Below are 14987 nucleotides of genomic sequence, written 5' to 3'. Positions count from 1 at the left end.
AATGTTACATATTTCATAGGTTTTTGTTAGTTTGGTCATGAATTTGTTTCTGTAACTAGAACTGTTAATAAGAATAAATTAATTCCTGGCTTCGATCTGAAGCTTTTTAGCTGTTAAACACAAAATGCCGTCAGAAAAACACATTTTGAGATGTTTGGTTTTTTAATTGTGATTAAAGATCATGAATAATGTATTTTAAACAGGATTTTTTAAAACCTTTGAAATATAATTATTTCTTTTTTAATCTATGGTTAATGTGGTGATGTAACTGTCTTGTTATTAGGAGACCTTTGCTAACTAAGGATTTGTTTTTCTCTGTGTTGATTTGAGTTTTTCTGTTGATTTTAGGTTTCTGTGTGTTTTCAGTCTCCATGTTGATCCGTCTCTTCCTTGATTGATCCCAGCTGTGTCTGGTTCTCTTTATTACCCCCTGAGTATTTAACGTCACTTGTGTTTCTTGTTCTGTCAGGTTTTGTCTGTTGTCTTCAAGTTGATTCTAGTTCAGGTTGACTAATTGACTGGTCAACACCTGGTCTAAACTGTTTATAAGCTAAACCAACATATTCTGTCAAATAATAAAGAAAATGAATTATATGGAAATGTTCTGGGCGTCATGCTCTGTTAACCAGGAGACAGATATCGCTCCTTTAGGAGTTGAGTAAAGAAAAGTTCAGATAATTTAAATAGAAGGTCAAATGAACCTGACAAGGTTAGTTGTGAAACGTAGGAATTTCATTGAACTCTACAGTAGATGGTTTTATTTGCAGCATTTAACTGCAGACAAAATGTTCACCTCACCTTAGTTCATCTTTCTCTATATACTATCTACATTTAAACTTATGTAAACTAATGTTATAATATAATGGGTTTTTGTAAGGTTGGTCATCAGTTAGTTTCTGTAACTAGAACTGTTAATAAGAATAAATGAATTCCTGGCTTCGATCTGAAGCTTTTTAGCCGTTAAACACAAAATGCTGTCAGAAAAACACATTTTGAGACTCGAGATGTTTTGGTTTCACTCACAGATCAGAAGTGATATTTACTTTGCATTAAAGTCAGTATTATTATGTATTATCTAGTTATATTGTCATTTATAGCACAATCAAGTCACTATGTTACCTTCACTTCTGATCAATTATAACTTAAAATAGATTTAATTTAACTCCTAGAAATTGGGCCTCTGTCTCTTTAAGACCTCCTGCTCCCTCTGAAGCTCCGCCTTCAGGAAGTCGTCCCAACATGGCTCCTCCAAACTCTGCAGTTTGCATCAAATGCAGCATTTAGTTTGTAACTCGACTCCCTGATGTTCTGATCCGTGGATCAGCCTGGACAGATCCGGGCCCAGCATGAAAACATTTATACATTCAACATGACGGCTCTTATCATAGCGGCTAAGATTAGAGGTCAAGGGTCAATCCATGGTCGGTACAGAAAGACATTGTGATAAAGCAGCCAGTCATCTGAGACTGGAAACCAGTAAAACCAATCTCTGCTTTCCTGGACTCATCAGAACCAGAATAATGATAGAAACATGGATCCTGGTGCAGCTGCAGCTCAACAGTCTGAACTCTGACCCTTCATAGTAAATCCATCAATACAGCAACTCTGGAGGCCACTTGCACCAGAACCTCCAGAACCTCCAGAGCCCAGTTTGGACCCACTGATCCACATCCATCAACCTCCTCTGTCTCTCCTCTACAGCATCTCCATGTTCAACATCCTTCATCTGATTCCACTGATGTAATAAATCATTTATGGAGGATATTGTGACACATTCAGATTCATTATTGAATGTAAGCAGTCCTGGTGCTGCTGGTGGTTGAGAGCTGAGTTAATGTGAGTGGATCCGGTGAAGCTTTGTCTGCTGCTCTGGGCCCTTGATGTGGAGGAAGGAGGCGGGTTCAGCTCAGTAAAAGCAGCTGAACAGAAGCTTCACATCAGTCAGAGCTACGATGAGACCAACATCTCTACCAGCTTCACTCTGTGAGTACAAACACTTTATGGCCCGTTTGGGTCACAGTTCTGCTGCCCTTCATGGTTCTAATGGGTTATTTAGAGTCCGGTCAGAAATCAGAGCATTAAAGAAAATGAGCACATTTATAAATTTATAGATTTTTTGTTTGATATTCAAGTTTCTCAGATTTTGATCTAAAAATGTTTATTCCTCTTTAGTTGTGACCTTGTTGGTGTTCTGCACAGTGGATGAAGGTTCGTTATATTAATGTCACCTTGAAACGTTACAGAATGCAAAACTAAATGTTTCAGAAAGAAATGAAACAATTTAATACAATTCTTTAATTTCACTTACACTTTATTCAACATTTTAAAAACTGATATGATTATTCTATTTTCCAGTTCTTCCAGTTCATTTGACTGTGAGTCCCAGCAGATCCCAGTTCTTTAGAGGAGAATCAGTGACTCTGATCTGTGAGGATGAAAACAGATCATCTGGATGGACAGTGAGGAGAAACACCAGCAGAGGAACAAGGACTCAGTGCAAAGATGGATGGGGGGAATTAAATAGTTCTACTTGTAACATGACCTACCTCCTCCCATCAGACACTGGTCTGTACTGGTGTGAGTCTGGATCCTCCAGCAGCAGCAGCAGCAGCAGCAGCAGCAGCAGCAGCAGCTGCAGCAGCAGCTGCAGCATCCAGCTCTCTGTCTCTGGTAAGATCAGACTGTGGAGTTAGTGTTGCTGTGTGGAAATGGATGAAATGCTGTAGTTTGTCTCTGTGTTGAAAGGATCAGTGATCCTGCAGAGTCCTGTCCTCCCTGTGATGGAGGGAGATGACGTCACTCTGAGCTGCAGAGCAAGGAATCCAACCCACAACCTCCCAGCTGCTTTCTATAAAGATGGCTCCTTCATTGGTGATGGATCAGCAGGCAGCATGACCCTCCTCCATGTTTCCAGCTCTGATGAAGGCCTCTATAAATGTAGCATCAGCGGTTCTGGAGAGTCTCCATCCAGCAGGGTCTCTGTCAAAGGTCAGAGGTCAGGTAGGTTCAATAAATCCTGAACTTTAAGGTTAACATGAATTTATAACTTATTAAAACTTTATTTTAGAGAAACCATCAACCACATCGTCTCCATCAACTCCTCCTCCATCATCTTCCTCTTCATCTTCCTCCCAGTTTCTCCTCTATGGTCTCTTGTCTCTATCAGCTGCTGTTCTGGTTCTACTGGTTCTACTGGTTCTACTGGTCAATCGTCACATTAACAGGAAATCTAAAGGTGAGATCAACGTGATGCATGCAGCTGTTAACTCTAAATTATTTTCGTTTTGAGTTTTTGTACGTTTTTATATTTTCAATGCAGAAGATATTTATCAATAATTTATCAATAATTAATTTTCAGGTAATCAGGAAGTTGAAGAGAAAAGATTAACTCACACTGATGTTAAACTATCACAGCAGGAAGAAAAGAAAAACAAATCAATCAAAATGTTTGATTTTAATATTTTGCTTCATCTGGAAAAAACTAAAGAATTGAAATTTTCAGAGTTTTTCTATTGATCAGAATAAATTCATCGATCAATTAGATGTTCAAATATGTTTGTGCAAAAACTCAAGACAAATAAAGGTTGATCAGTTATATCAATATCATATCAATAAACCTTTTAATCACCAAAATAATATAAAGTATTGAACCACTGGGTCAAAATGAAATTCCAGTTTCTAATGTTTTTTCTGTCATGATGAGTTTTTTTTATTTTGTCTCTATTTCTAATATAAATGATCAAAAATTTGTGATACAAACTTGATATAATAATAGAATAATTAATATAAATTGCAGTTATTCTCGTTCGTCTCCAGTTGTTCGTTCAGCAGGTTAAAGTTAAACTTTGTCTCTGTAATGAAGCTTCGCAGCAGTTTGTGGTTTTTCTGCTAACTGACGCTAACAGACTCTGAGGTCGTCCAGTTTCCTGTTTCTGCTTCAGGTTGTGATGGAAACGCTGCAGAGCCCACAGATTCATGAACAGCCACTAAAATACATTTTAATATCATATTTAATGAGTTTCTTCATGTCTGAAACACGTCAAGTCTCCAGTTTTCTGACTGAAACTTTAAGCTGATTTTAAAACTCCTGGTTTGTTTTTACGTAGAGTTACAGTTAGAGTTATTAGAGTTATTAGGGTTAAGGTTAGAGTTAGGGTTAGGGTAAGGGTTAGGGTTAGGGTAGGGTTAGGGTTAGAGTTAGGGTTAAGGGTTAGGATTAGGGTCAGATGTGAAGAGGAGCTCAGAAAATGATTCTGGACAAACTGGGAGCAGAAACCAGTTTCCTGCATCTACTGGAGGAAGTCAGGTTTTTATTGAATCAGATATAATAAACTTTATTAATAGGCAGAAAATTAAATGAGAATCAAATTAACTTTAGCTTTGTTTCCACCTCAATGTGATTGTCGTTTTAAAATAAATCGCTTACAAAAGCAAAGTGAAAAAGAAAAAGTGGAATGTTTAGGAGAACTTGAAGAAATGTATGGAGCCGAGAGTTTAATCCAAACTAGACTGATATCTGAGCAGACATTTACATTCACTTTAACATTATCATATTTATTTTAATTATTCTGGAATATCCAGATTATCACCTCATGTCTGAGTTTTTCAGTTTCTGAATACAGGAAATGTTTAGTTTTCATCAGTAAATGTAAAATAAACAGAATCTCTGAGTTAATTTCATGTCTCTGAGCAGTTAGTGCTGGTTGATCCTCTCAGAGCGTTTATTATTTTATTATTTTATGATTTTATTATTATATTATAATTGTTTCTCCTGCCAGGCTCACAGCAACATGTGAAGCTTGTTCACATGCAGGCTGAGTCTCAGGCTGCGGTTTGGTCTTTAGCCGTCGACTCAAACCTGACAAACTGTTTGTTTCTCACTGTGAGGTGAAAACGTCTCATTGGCTGAATGAAGGTGAGAAGTTTGGTGGTTTCTGCTGCTGCTAGAAACCAGAAAACATTTCCTGATGAAAACAAACTGCTGCCAGCCTGCAGGTCAACTAAATACTTTATCATTTATAGATGGTGTGTTTCCATACATTCTCTTTATTGTTATTCTGATTAAACTCTCAGCTCCTCTGTGCTTCTGTCCAGGTTTTCCTGCATTACTCCTAATGGCCACTAGGGGCAGAATGAGCTGGGGTAGAAATCAATGGATGGATATTGACTGTAAAGATCTCAGCAGATCAAACATTCACCATGTTCAGTCAGTAAAGCTGCTGATCTCTGATCTCTGCTGCATTCAGATCCTAGATCAGTTCAGCCTGATGGCAAATCAACAACTTTTAGTTTCCTGCAACATCAGGAAGATTATGATTATATCAGGAAGAACCAGAGCAGATTAAACTAATAACATGATTCAATGAAAAACAAATCAGAGGTTGAAGTTCAGATCCATAAAAAACTCAACATTGTCTCTGTTGTTCTTCACTGGACAAGCAGCCAGAAAACATCCAGAGTTAATCCAGAGACAGTAACTTAGAGAATCAGATTAATTAACGTTGATACCTGATGGAAGAACCCAGATTAAACAGAGATAATCCAGATTAACCAGAGAGAATCCAGATTACCCAGAGATAATCCAGATTACCAAGAGAGAATCCAGATTACCCAGAGAGAATCCAGATTACCCAGAGAGAATCCAGATTACCCAGATAATCCAGATTACCAAGAGAATATCCAGATTACCAAGAAAGAATCCAGATTAGCTAGAGAGAATCCAGATTACCCAGATAATCCAGATTACCAAGAGAGAGTCCAGATTACCCAGAGAGAATCCAGATTAGCCAGAGAGAATCCGGATTGACCAGAGAGAATCCAGATTACCAAGAGAGAATCCAGATTATAAACAGAGTCCAGATTATCCACAGAGAGTCCAGATTACCAAGAGAGAATCCAGATTACCCAGAGAGAATCCAGATTATAAACAGAGAATCCAGTTTGACCAGAGAGAATCCAGATTACCAAGAGAGAACCCAGATTACCCAGAGATAATCCAGATTACCAAGAGAGAGTCCAGATTAGCCAGAGAATCCAGATTACAACAAATAATCCAGATTACCCAGATTACCCAGAGAGAACATGCAGACAGGAACATCTGATCAGATCCATAATCCTGCAATATTTATGTAATAATTAAATTTCTACTGACAGGAAGCTTTAGCAATGAGTCACTTTATAGTTCAACATGTGTTAGCAGCAGTTAGCCTCAGGCTAGTCAGTTAGCATTAGCTATGCTAGCTAGTCAGTTAGCATTAGCCATGCTAGCAGCAGTTAACCTCAGGCTAGTCAGTTAGCATTAGCCATGCTAGCAGCAGTTAGCCTCAGGCTTGTCAGTTAGCATTAGCTATGCCAGCTATTCAGTTAGCATTAGCTATGCTAGCTAGTCAGTGACCATTAGCCATGCTAACAGCAGTTAGCCTCAGGCTAGTCAGTTAGCATTAGTCATGCTAGAAACAGTTTGCCTCAGGCTAGTCAGTTAGCATTAGCCATGTTAGCAGCAGTTAGCCTCAGGCTAGTCAGTTAGCATTAGCCATGCTAGCAGCAGTGGTGCTAAGAGGTTAGCTTAGCTGCAGCTAAATGATCCAGTAACCTGATGTTTTCTTCTTCTGCAGCTCTGAGGCAGCGCTGCTTCACTACTGTTCTGTACGCCACCATGACAGAAGAAGAAGAAAACTTTGATGCTGAAACTCTGGAAACTGAAAATGTTGCTGATGTGAAACTGGATCCACTGACAACAGGAAGAAAACATCAGTTCAGTTCCTCACATAGTTTCTTTTAGACACTGGAAAGTTGTTCATTCAGAAGAATCTGATTTATGATTCTGACAATAAATGAATGCAGGAGAAAAACATCGACTCAGATGGAGACAAATGTTCATCTGAATGTTTTAGTTTCTTCCCTCATGAATGGATTTAATGTTTCATTCTCACTTCAGTCTCATGTTTTTATTTGATTTTAAATGTCTGAACTGTTAAAACCTCAGCAGCTTCAGTCTGTTAACCAGTTTAACCAGTTAAACCAGTTTAACCAGTTTAACCAGTTTAACCATTTAACCTGTTTAACCTGCGATTCTGCAGCTTGTTGATGTTCAGTTTGTCTGTTTGTGGTTCAGCAGCTGAAACTTATTTACAGAATGTAAATTAAACCTGAACCTCAGATTAAAGCTGTTAAACCAAAGCAGCATTTTCTGCTTGTTTTCTGTTGTTTTGTCTAAAAATATCTTTGAAATAAAATAACTCAAATGATCCAGAAGTTTTTCTGCTTTTTTTTATCATCTTTATTCATAAAATCAGTTTTAAAATTATCCTCATGATTTTAACTTTATTCTGAAGAGCATAAAAAAATTAAAACAAACCCAGATGATCTCCTGGTTGAGTTTAAACTGATTAAACTTGTATAATTACTGTCTGATGATAAATTGATGATCAATCATTGATATCATTGATATCTGCCCAGTCCCAGTGGATCTGGACTCCAGTCTCCCAGTGACTCTGCCTGGATCAGACTGAAGGATTTCACTGGTTTAGATCCAGTTGGTTCCTCTGAGCTGCAGCTTTAAGAATCCTTCATTTTCCACCATCAACCATCAGTGAGTTAAAGGCATCATGTCTGATCAACCATATGATCAATAATCCATCAATAAACCTACTGAGACCAACATCACTTATCATCTAGAAGATTTTTATAACATTTAAAATGTTTCCAACTTTCCTGAAGTTCAGCAGAATGAAAATATGAAAGACTGAGATTTTTACAGACGATTCAGGTTCTGCTGCCCCTGGTGGACAAACACTGCAGGTTCTGCTGCCCCCTGGTGGACAAACACTGCAGGCTCTGCTGCCCCCTGGTGGACAAACACTGCAGCTAAACATCCTGCAAATCTATCAAGAGAAAAATCAGGTTTGGACAATAAATAGTTTAATCAAATGTTAAAAATTGACTTTGGAACAATTTTTTAAAATATAAAAACACTTTCAGAATTTCAGAACCAGTTTGTGAACCAAACCAGGTGTGTGAGGATCTTTGCTCTGATTGGACAGAACTGTCAAGGGCGGGACAGAAACCGGAGCAGAAACATCCAGTTGATCCAGTTGAGGAATTTGATCCCGTCCAGAACAGCAGCAGTGGATCAATGAAGCCTGAGTTCAGTTTATCAGTGGAGACTTTAATATTTCTGCTGGTTCCGATGCAGCGCCAGTGGCCAACGGCCCGGAAACGGCCAGCGGCCCAAAGCGGCCCTGCAGCCAGCAGCCAGTGGCCCGACAGCAGCAAGCAGCCCGGCAGCGGCCCAGCGGCCCGGCTGCGGCCCAGAAGCTGCCCTGCAAAGGCCAGCGGCCAGTGGCCAACGGCCCGGAAGCGGCCCCCAGCGGCCCATAAGCGGCCCGGCAGCGGCCGGCGGCCCATAAGCGGCCCTGCAGCCCAACAGCCAGTGGCCCGACAGCGGCAAGCAGCCCGGCAGGGGCCCGGCTGCGGCCCGGAAGCGGCCAGCGGCCCGGCAGCAGCCCAGCCCCGGCAGCGGCCCAGCGGCCCGGCTGCGGCCCGGAAGCGGCCAGCGGCCCAGCAGCGGCCCGTAAGCGGCCCTGCAGCAGCCCTACAGCGGCCCGGCAGCGGCCGGCGGCCCATAAGCAGCCCTGCAGCCCAGCAGCCAGTGGCCCGACAGCGGCAAGCAGCCCGGCAGGGGCCCGGCTGCGGCCCGGAAGCGGCCAGCGGCCCGGCAGCAGCCCAGCGGCCCGGCAGCGCCCAGCGGCCCGGCTGCGGCCCGGAAGCGGCCAGCGGCCCAGCAGCGGCCCATAAGCGGCCCTGCAGCAGCCCTACAGCTGCCCTGCAGAGGCCAGCGGCCCGGCAGCGGCCAGTGGCCAGCGGCCCGCCATCGGCCCTGCAGCGGCCCGGCTGCAGCCCGGCAGCTGCCCTGCAAAGGCCAGCGGCGCGGCAGCGGCCATGGCCAACAGCCCGGAAGCGGCCAGCGGCCCATAAGCGGCCCATAAGCGGCCCATAAGCGGCCTGGCAGCGGCCAGTGGCCAACGGCCCATAAGCGGCCCGCCAGCGGCGCGGCAGCGGCCAGTGGCCAACGGCCCGGAAGCGGCCAGCGGCCCATAAGCGGCCCTGCAACCCAACAGCCAGTGGCCCGGCAGCGGCCCAGAAGCGGCCCTGCAGCAGCCCTGCAGCGGCCCGGCAGCGGCCCGGCAGCGGCCCGACAGCGGCAAGCAGCCCGACAGTGGCCCGGCTGCGGCCCGGCAGCGGCCCGGCAGCTGCCCTGCAGAGGACAGCGGCCCGGAAGCGGCCAGCGGCCCATAAGCGGCCCAGAAGCGGCCCTGCAGCGGCCCTGCAGCGGCCCGGCAGCGGCCCGGCAGCGGCCCGACAGCGGCAAGCAGCCCGACAGTGGCCCGGCTGCGGCCCGGCAGCGGCCCGGCAGCTGCCCTGCAGAGGACAGCGGCCCGGAAGCGGCCAGCGGCCCATAAGCGGCCCGGCAGCTGCCCTGCAGAGGACAGCGGCCCGGAAGCGGCCAGCGGCCCATAAGCGGCCCTGCACCCAACAGCCAGTGGCCCGACAGCGGCAAGCAGCCCGGCAGCGGCCCGGCTGCGGCCAGCGGCCCGGCAGTTGCCTTGCAGAGGCCAGCGGCCCGGCAGCTGCCTTGCAGAGGCCAGCGGCCCGGAAGCGGCCCGCCAGCGGCCCATAAGCGGCCCGGCAGCGGCCGGCGGCACATATGCGGCCCTGCAGCCCAACAGCCAGTGGCCCGGCAGTGGCCCGGCAGTGGCCCGGCAGCGGCCCGACAGCGGCAAGCAGCCCGGCAGTGGCCCTGCAGAGGCTAGCGGCCCGGCAGAGGCCAGTGGCCAACGGCCCGGAAGCGGCCAGCGGCCCATAAGCGGCCCTGCAGCCCAACAGCCAGTGGCCCGACAGCGGCAAGCAGCCCGGCAGCGGCCCGGCTGCGGCCAGCGGCCCGGCAGTTGCCTTGCAGAGGCCAGCGGCCCGGCAGCTGCCTTGCAGAGGCCAGCGGCCCGGAAGCGGCCCGCCAGCGGCCCATAAGCGGCCCGGCAGCGGCCGGCGGCACATATGCGGCCCTGCAGCCCAACAGCCAGTGGCCCGGCAGTGGCCCGGCAGTGGCCCGGCAGCGGCCCGACAGCGGCAAGCAGCCCGGCAGTGGCCCTGCAGAGGCTAGCGGCCCGGCAGAGGCCAGTGGCCAACGGCCCGGAAGCGGCCAGCGGCCCATAAGCGGCCCTGCAGCCCAACAGCCAGTGGCCCGGCAGCGGCCCAGGAGCGGCCCGGCAGCGACCCGGCTGCGGCCCGGCAGCGGCCCAGCGGCCCGGCAGCGGCCCTGCAGCTGCCCTGCAGAGGCTAGCGGCCCGGCAGAGGCCAGTGGCCAACGGCCTGGAAGCGGCCAGCGGCCCATAAGCGGCCCTGCAGCCCAACAGCCAGTGGCCCGGCAGCGGCCCAGGAGCGGCCCAGCAGCGACCCGGCTGCGGCCCGGCAGCGGCCCAGCGGCCCGGAAGCGGCCCGGCAGCGGCCCAGCGGCCCGGAAGCGGCCCGGCTGCGGCCCGGCAGCTGCCCTGCAGAGGCCAGCGGCCCGGCAGCGGCCAGTGGCCAACGGCCCGGAAGCAGCCAGCGGCCCATAAGCGGCCCATAAGCGGCCCGGCAGCGGCCGGCGGCACATATGCGGCCCTGCAGCCCAACAGCCAGTGGCCCGGCAGTGGCCCGGCAGTGGCCCGGCAGCGGCCCGACAGCGGCAAGCAGCCCGGCAGTGGCCCTGCAGAGGCTAGCGGCCCGGCAGAGGCCAGTGGCCAACGGCCCGGAAGCGGCCAGCGGCCCATAAGCGGCCCTGCAGCCCAACAGCCAGTGGCCCGGCAGCGGCCCAGGAGCGGCCCGGCAGCGACCCGGCTGCGGCCCGGCAGCGGCCCAGCGGCCCGGCAGCGGCCCTGCAGCTGCCCTGCAGAGGCTAGCGGCCCGGCAGAGGCCAGTGGCCAACGGCCTGGAAGCGGCCAGCGGCCCATAAGCGGCCCTGCAGCCCAACAGCCAGTGGCCCGGCAGCGGCCCAGGAGCGGCCCAGCAGCGACCCGGCTGCGGCCCGGCAGCGGCCCGGAAGCGGCCCGGCAGCGGCCCAGCGGCCCGGAAGCGGCCCGGCTGCGGCCCGGCAGCTGCCCTGCAGATGCCAGCGGCCCGAGCGGCCAGTGGCCAACGGCCCGGAAGCAGCCAGCGGCCCATAAGCGGCCCATAAGCGGCCCGGCAGCCCAACAGCCAGTGGCCCGACAGCGGCAAGCAGCCCGGCAGCGGCCCGGAAGCGACCAGCGGCCCGGCAGCGGCCCAGCGGCCCGGCTGCAGCCCTGCAGAAGACAGCGGCCCGGCAGCGGCCCTGCAGCAGCCCTGCAGCGGCCCGGCAGCGGCCAGTGGCCCGGCAGCTGCCCTGCAGAAGACAGCGGCCCGGCAGCGGCCAGTGGCCAGCCCCATAAGCGGCCCGCCATCGGCCCTGCAGCGGCCCGGCAGCGGCCGGCGGCCCATAAGCGGCCCTGCAGCCCAACAGCCAGTGGCCCGACAGCGGCAAGCAGCCCGGCAGCGGCCCGGCTGCGGCCCGGCAGCGGCCCGGCAGCTGCCCTGCAGAGGCCAGCGGCGCGACAGCGGCCAGTGGCCAACAGCCCGGAAGCGGCCAGCGGCCCATAAGCGGCCCATAAGCGGCCCGGCAGCGGCCAGTGGCCAACGGCCCGGAAGCGGCCGGCGGCACATATGCGGCCCTGCAGCCCAACAGCCAGTGGCCCGGCAGCGGCAAGCAGCCGCCCTGCAGAGGCCAGCGGCCCGGCAGAGGCCAGTGGCCAATGGCCCGGAAGCGGCCAGCGGCCAGCGGCCCATAAGCGGCCCTGAAGCCCAACAGCCAGTGGCCCGGCAGCGGCCCGACAGCGGCAAGCAGCCCGGCAGCTGCCCTGCAGAGGCCAGCGGCCCGGCAGAGGCCAGTGGCCAATGGCCCGGAAGCGGCCAGCAGCCCAAGCGGCCCTGCAGCCCAACAGCCAGTGGCCCGGCAGCGGCCCAGGAGCGGCCCCGGCAGCTGCCCTGCAGAGGCAAGCGGCCGGCAGCTGCCCTGCAGAGGCCAGCGGCCCGGCAGAGGCCAGTGGCCAATGGCCCGGAAGCGGCCAGCGGCCCATAAGCGGCCCTGCAGCCCAACAGCCAGTGGCCCGGCAGCGGCCCAGGAGCGGCCCGGCAGCTGCCCTGCAGAGGCAAGCGGCCCGGCAGCGGCCAGTGGCCAACGGCCCGGAAGCAGCCAGCGGCCCATAAGCGGCCCATAAGCGGCCCTGAAGCCCAACAGCCAGTGGCCCGGCAGCGGCCCGACAGCGGCAAGCAGCCGCCCTGCAGAGGCCAGCGGCCCGGCAGAGGCCAGTGGCCAATGGCCCGGAAGCGGCCAGCGGCCAGCGGCCCATAAGCGGCCCTGAAGCCCAACAGCCAGTGGCCCGACATCGTCAAGCAGCCCGGCAGGGGCCCCGGCAGCGGCCCGGCAGCTGCCTGCAGAGGCCAGCGGCCCGGCAGCGACCTGTGGCCAACGGCCCGGAAGCGGCCCGGCAGCGGCCGGCGGCCCATAAGCGGCCCGCCAGCGGCCCATAAGCGGCCCGGCAGCGGCCGGCGGCCCATAAGCGGCCCGCCAGCGGCCCATAAGCGGCCCGGCAGCGGCCGGCGGCCCATAAGCGGCCCTGCAGCCCAACAGCCAGTGGCCCGACAGCGGCAAGCAGCCCGGCAGGGGCCCGGCTGCGGCCCGGAAGCGGCCAGCGGCCCGGCAGCGGCCCGGCTGCGGCCCGGAAGCGGCCAGCGGCCCGGCAGCGGCCCGGCAGCGGCCCAGCTGCGGCCCGGCTGCGGCCCGGAAGCGGCCAGCGGCCCGGCAGCGGCCCGGCTGCGGCCCTGAAGCGCCAGCGGCCCGGCAGCGGCCCAACAGCGGCCCGGCTGCGGCCCGGAAGCGGCCAGCGGCCCGGCAGCGGCCCGGCTGCGGCCCGGAAGCGGCCAGCGGCAGCGGCCCAGCGGCCCTGCAGCAGCCCTGCAGCGGCCCGGCAGCGGCCCAGCGGCCCATAAGCAGCCCTGCAGCCAGCAGCCAGTGGCCCGACAGCGGCAAGCAGCCCGGCTGTGGCCCGGCAGCGGCCCAGCAGCGGCCCTCCAGCGGCCAGCTGATGAACCTGTTTCAAAAACATACCGGTCTGTGCCAAAACCTTGGACAGGGAAATGAAAGACTACCTGCAGGATCTCATAGTACAGGGTGGGTTGAAAAATCCACATCTTCTTACTCTTCGCCAATTGTCTGCGTAAGAAAAAAAAGATGGCACCCTGCGTTTATGTATAGATTACAGAGAGCTCAACAAAAAAACACATCCTGACCGCCACCCAATTCCCAGGGTCCAAGATATAATGGATAACCTGGGGGAAACACCTACTTTTCATTACTGGACCAAGGGAAAGCATACCATCAGGGATTCATGGACAGAGACAGCAGGCATTTAACTGCCTTTGTGACCCCATGGGGTCTATATGAATGGATACGAATCCCGTTCGGCCTGATGAATGCACCCGCTGCTTTTCAGCGCTGCATGGAGCAATGTTTAGCAGATTTGAGAGATGAAATGTGTGTGCCATATCTTGATGATGTTCTTGTGTTTAGCAGGACATTTGAAGATCACGTCAGCCATGTCCGAGCTGTGTTGCAGCGTCTGAGGCAGCATGGGATCAAGCTAAAACCTAAAAAGTGCAACCTGTTTAAAGCTGAGGTGCGTTACCTGGGCAGGATCGTATCTGCTGAGGGCAACAGAATGGACCCAGCTGATACTGATGCTGTAAGATCCTAAAACATAAACACCCTGCGAATGTTGGTGAGTTGAGAGCAATCCTTGGACTCTTAAGCTATTACAGGCAATATATAAAGACTTTTCACGTATTGCTAGTCCTTTATATGACCTGTTGAAAGGACCTACAAGGCACGAGCCGTTAATGGACAAAAAGAAAAAGTGGACTACAGAAAGTGGCAACAGAGCTGTCCCATCCAGCACAATCATTCAGTGGACTGAAAAACACCAGTTGATCCTGGAAAAACTCATTGACTCTCTTGTCAACCCCCCTATTCTTGGCTTTCCAGATTTCTCACAGCCATTTGTTCTTCACACGGATGCGTCCAACCTGGGTCTAGGTGCCTGCTATACCAAAAGCAGAATGGGAAGCTTTGTGTAATTGCCTATGGCTCACCACTTTAACAGCCGCAGAGAAAAATTTTCATCTGCACTCGGGGAAGTTGGAGTTTCTCGCCTTAAATGGGCTGTAACAGAGAAATTCAGAGACTATTTATATTTTGCTCCATTTTTTACTGTCTATAGTGACAATAATCCACTCACATATGTGTTGTCCACTGCCAAACTAAATGCAACAGGCTGTCGATGGGTTGCAGAGCTGGCAGATTTTCATTTCTCTGTGAAATACAGGCCAGGGAAGGAAAATGTGGATGCAGATAGTTTATCTCGAAGGCCTCTTGATGTGGAGTCTTTTATGAAGGAGTGTTCAGAAGAAATGCCATCTGATGTCATTGGGGCAACTACAGAGGCTGTGGAAAATCAAAATGAGTCCAGTGTGTCGTGGTCCATGGCTGTCTCAGTACCATATGCAGGTTTAACACCTGACACACCCATCATCCCACTGACACCAGAACAGATCCAGGATGACCAAAGAAATGATCCAGTTCTGGGACCAGTAATCCAGTTCAGACTAACAGCAAGCAAACCGTTACGTGCTCAAACAACTTAGTCCACATGTGGGGTGCTTGTTAAGAGACTGGGACAAGTTGGACATTGATGAGAGTGGGGTGTTGCACAGAAAGACAGAAAGAAAAAAACAACTTGTACTCCCAGAAAAATATAAAAATACAGTGTTGAGAGAACTTCATGACGAAATGGGCCACCAAGGTGTTGAGAGAACATCATCTCTGATACGGGACAGGTTTTATTGGCCGTATATGCAGCGTGAGATAGAGAGCTATGTCA

The 14987-nt window shown here is 52.1% G+C and overlaps 2 protein-coding genes across 2 annotated transcripts in view; both read left to right on the top strand.

Moving 5' to 3' along the window:
- Positions 1 to 14987, top strand: part of LOC129376517 (uncharacterized) — a 226746-nt gene that overhangs the window by 78018 nt on the left and 133741 nt on the right. The gene's annotated exons all lie outside the window — the stretch shown is intronic.
- LOC129376693 (uncharacterized protein DDB_G0271670-like) lies at positions 1800 to 3229 on the top strand. The gene is made up of 5 exons (XM_055056277.1): positions 1800 to 1983; positions 2173 to 2208; positions 2356 to 2670; positions 2746 to 2995; positions 3068 to 3229. Exons 1-5 carry the CDS (start codon positions 1953 to 1955, stop codon positions 3219 to 3221), a joined length of 786 nt encoding a protein of 261 aa, XP_054912252.1. The 5' UTR covers positions 1800 to 1952; the 3' UTR covers positions 3222 to 3229.

Source organism: Poeciliopsis prolifica, unplaced genomic scaffold (genome assembly GCF_027474105.1).
Source record: "Poeciliopsis prolifica strain line A6 unplaced genomic scaffold, Auburn_PproV2 SCAFFOLD044, whole genome shotgun sequence".
In the NCBI taxonomy this organism is placed as follows: Eukaryota; Metazoa; Chordata; class Actinopteri; order Cyprinodontiformes; family Poeciliidae; genus Poeciliopsis; species Poeciliopsis prolifica.
This window is presented reverse-complemented; position numbering and strand designations above follow the sequence as displayed.

Coding starts and splice junctions, on each gene's coding strand:
- LOC129376693 (XM_055056277.1), top strand. CDS start 1,953: ATGAGACCAACATCTCTACCAGCTTCACTCT. Junction 1,984..2,172: donor ATCTCTACCAGCTTCACTCT/GTGAGTACAAAC, acceptor ATTCCTCTTTAG/TTGTGACCTTGTTGGTGTTC. Junction 2,671..2,745: donor CATCCAGCTCTCTGTCTCTG/GTAAGATCAGAC, acceptor CTGTGTTGAAAG/GATCAGTGATCCTGCAGAGT.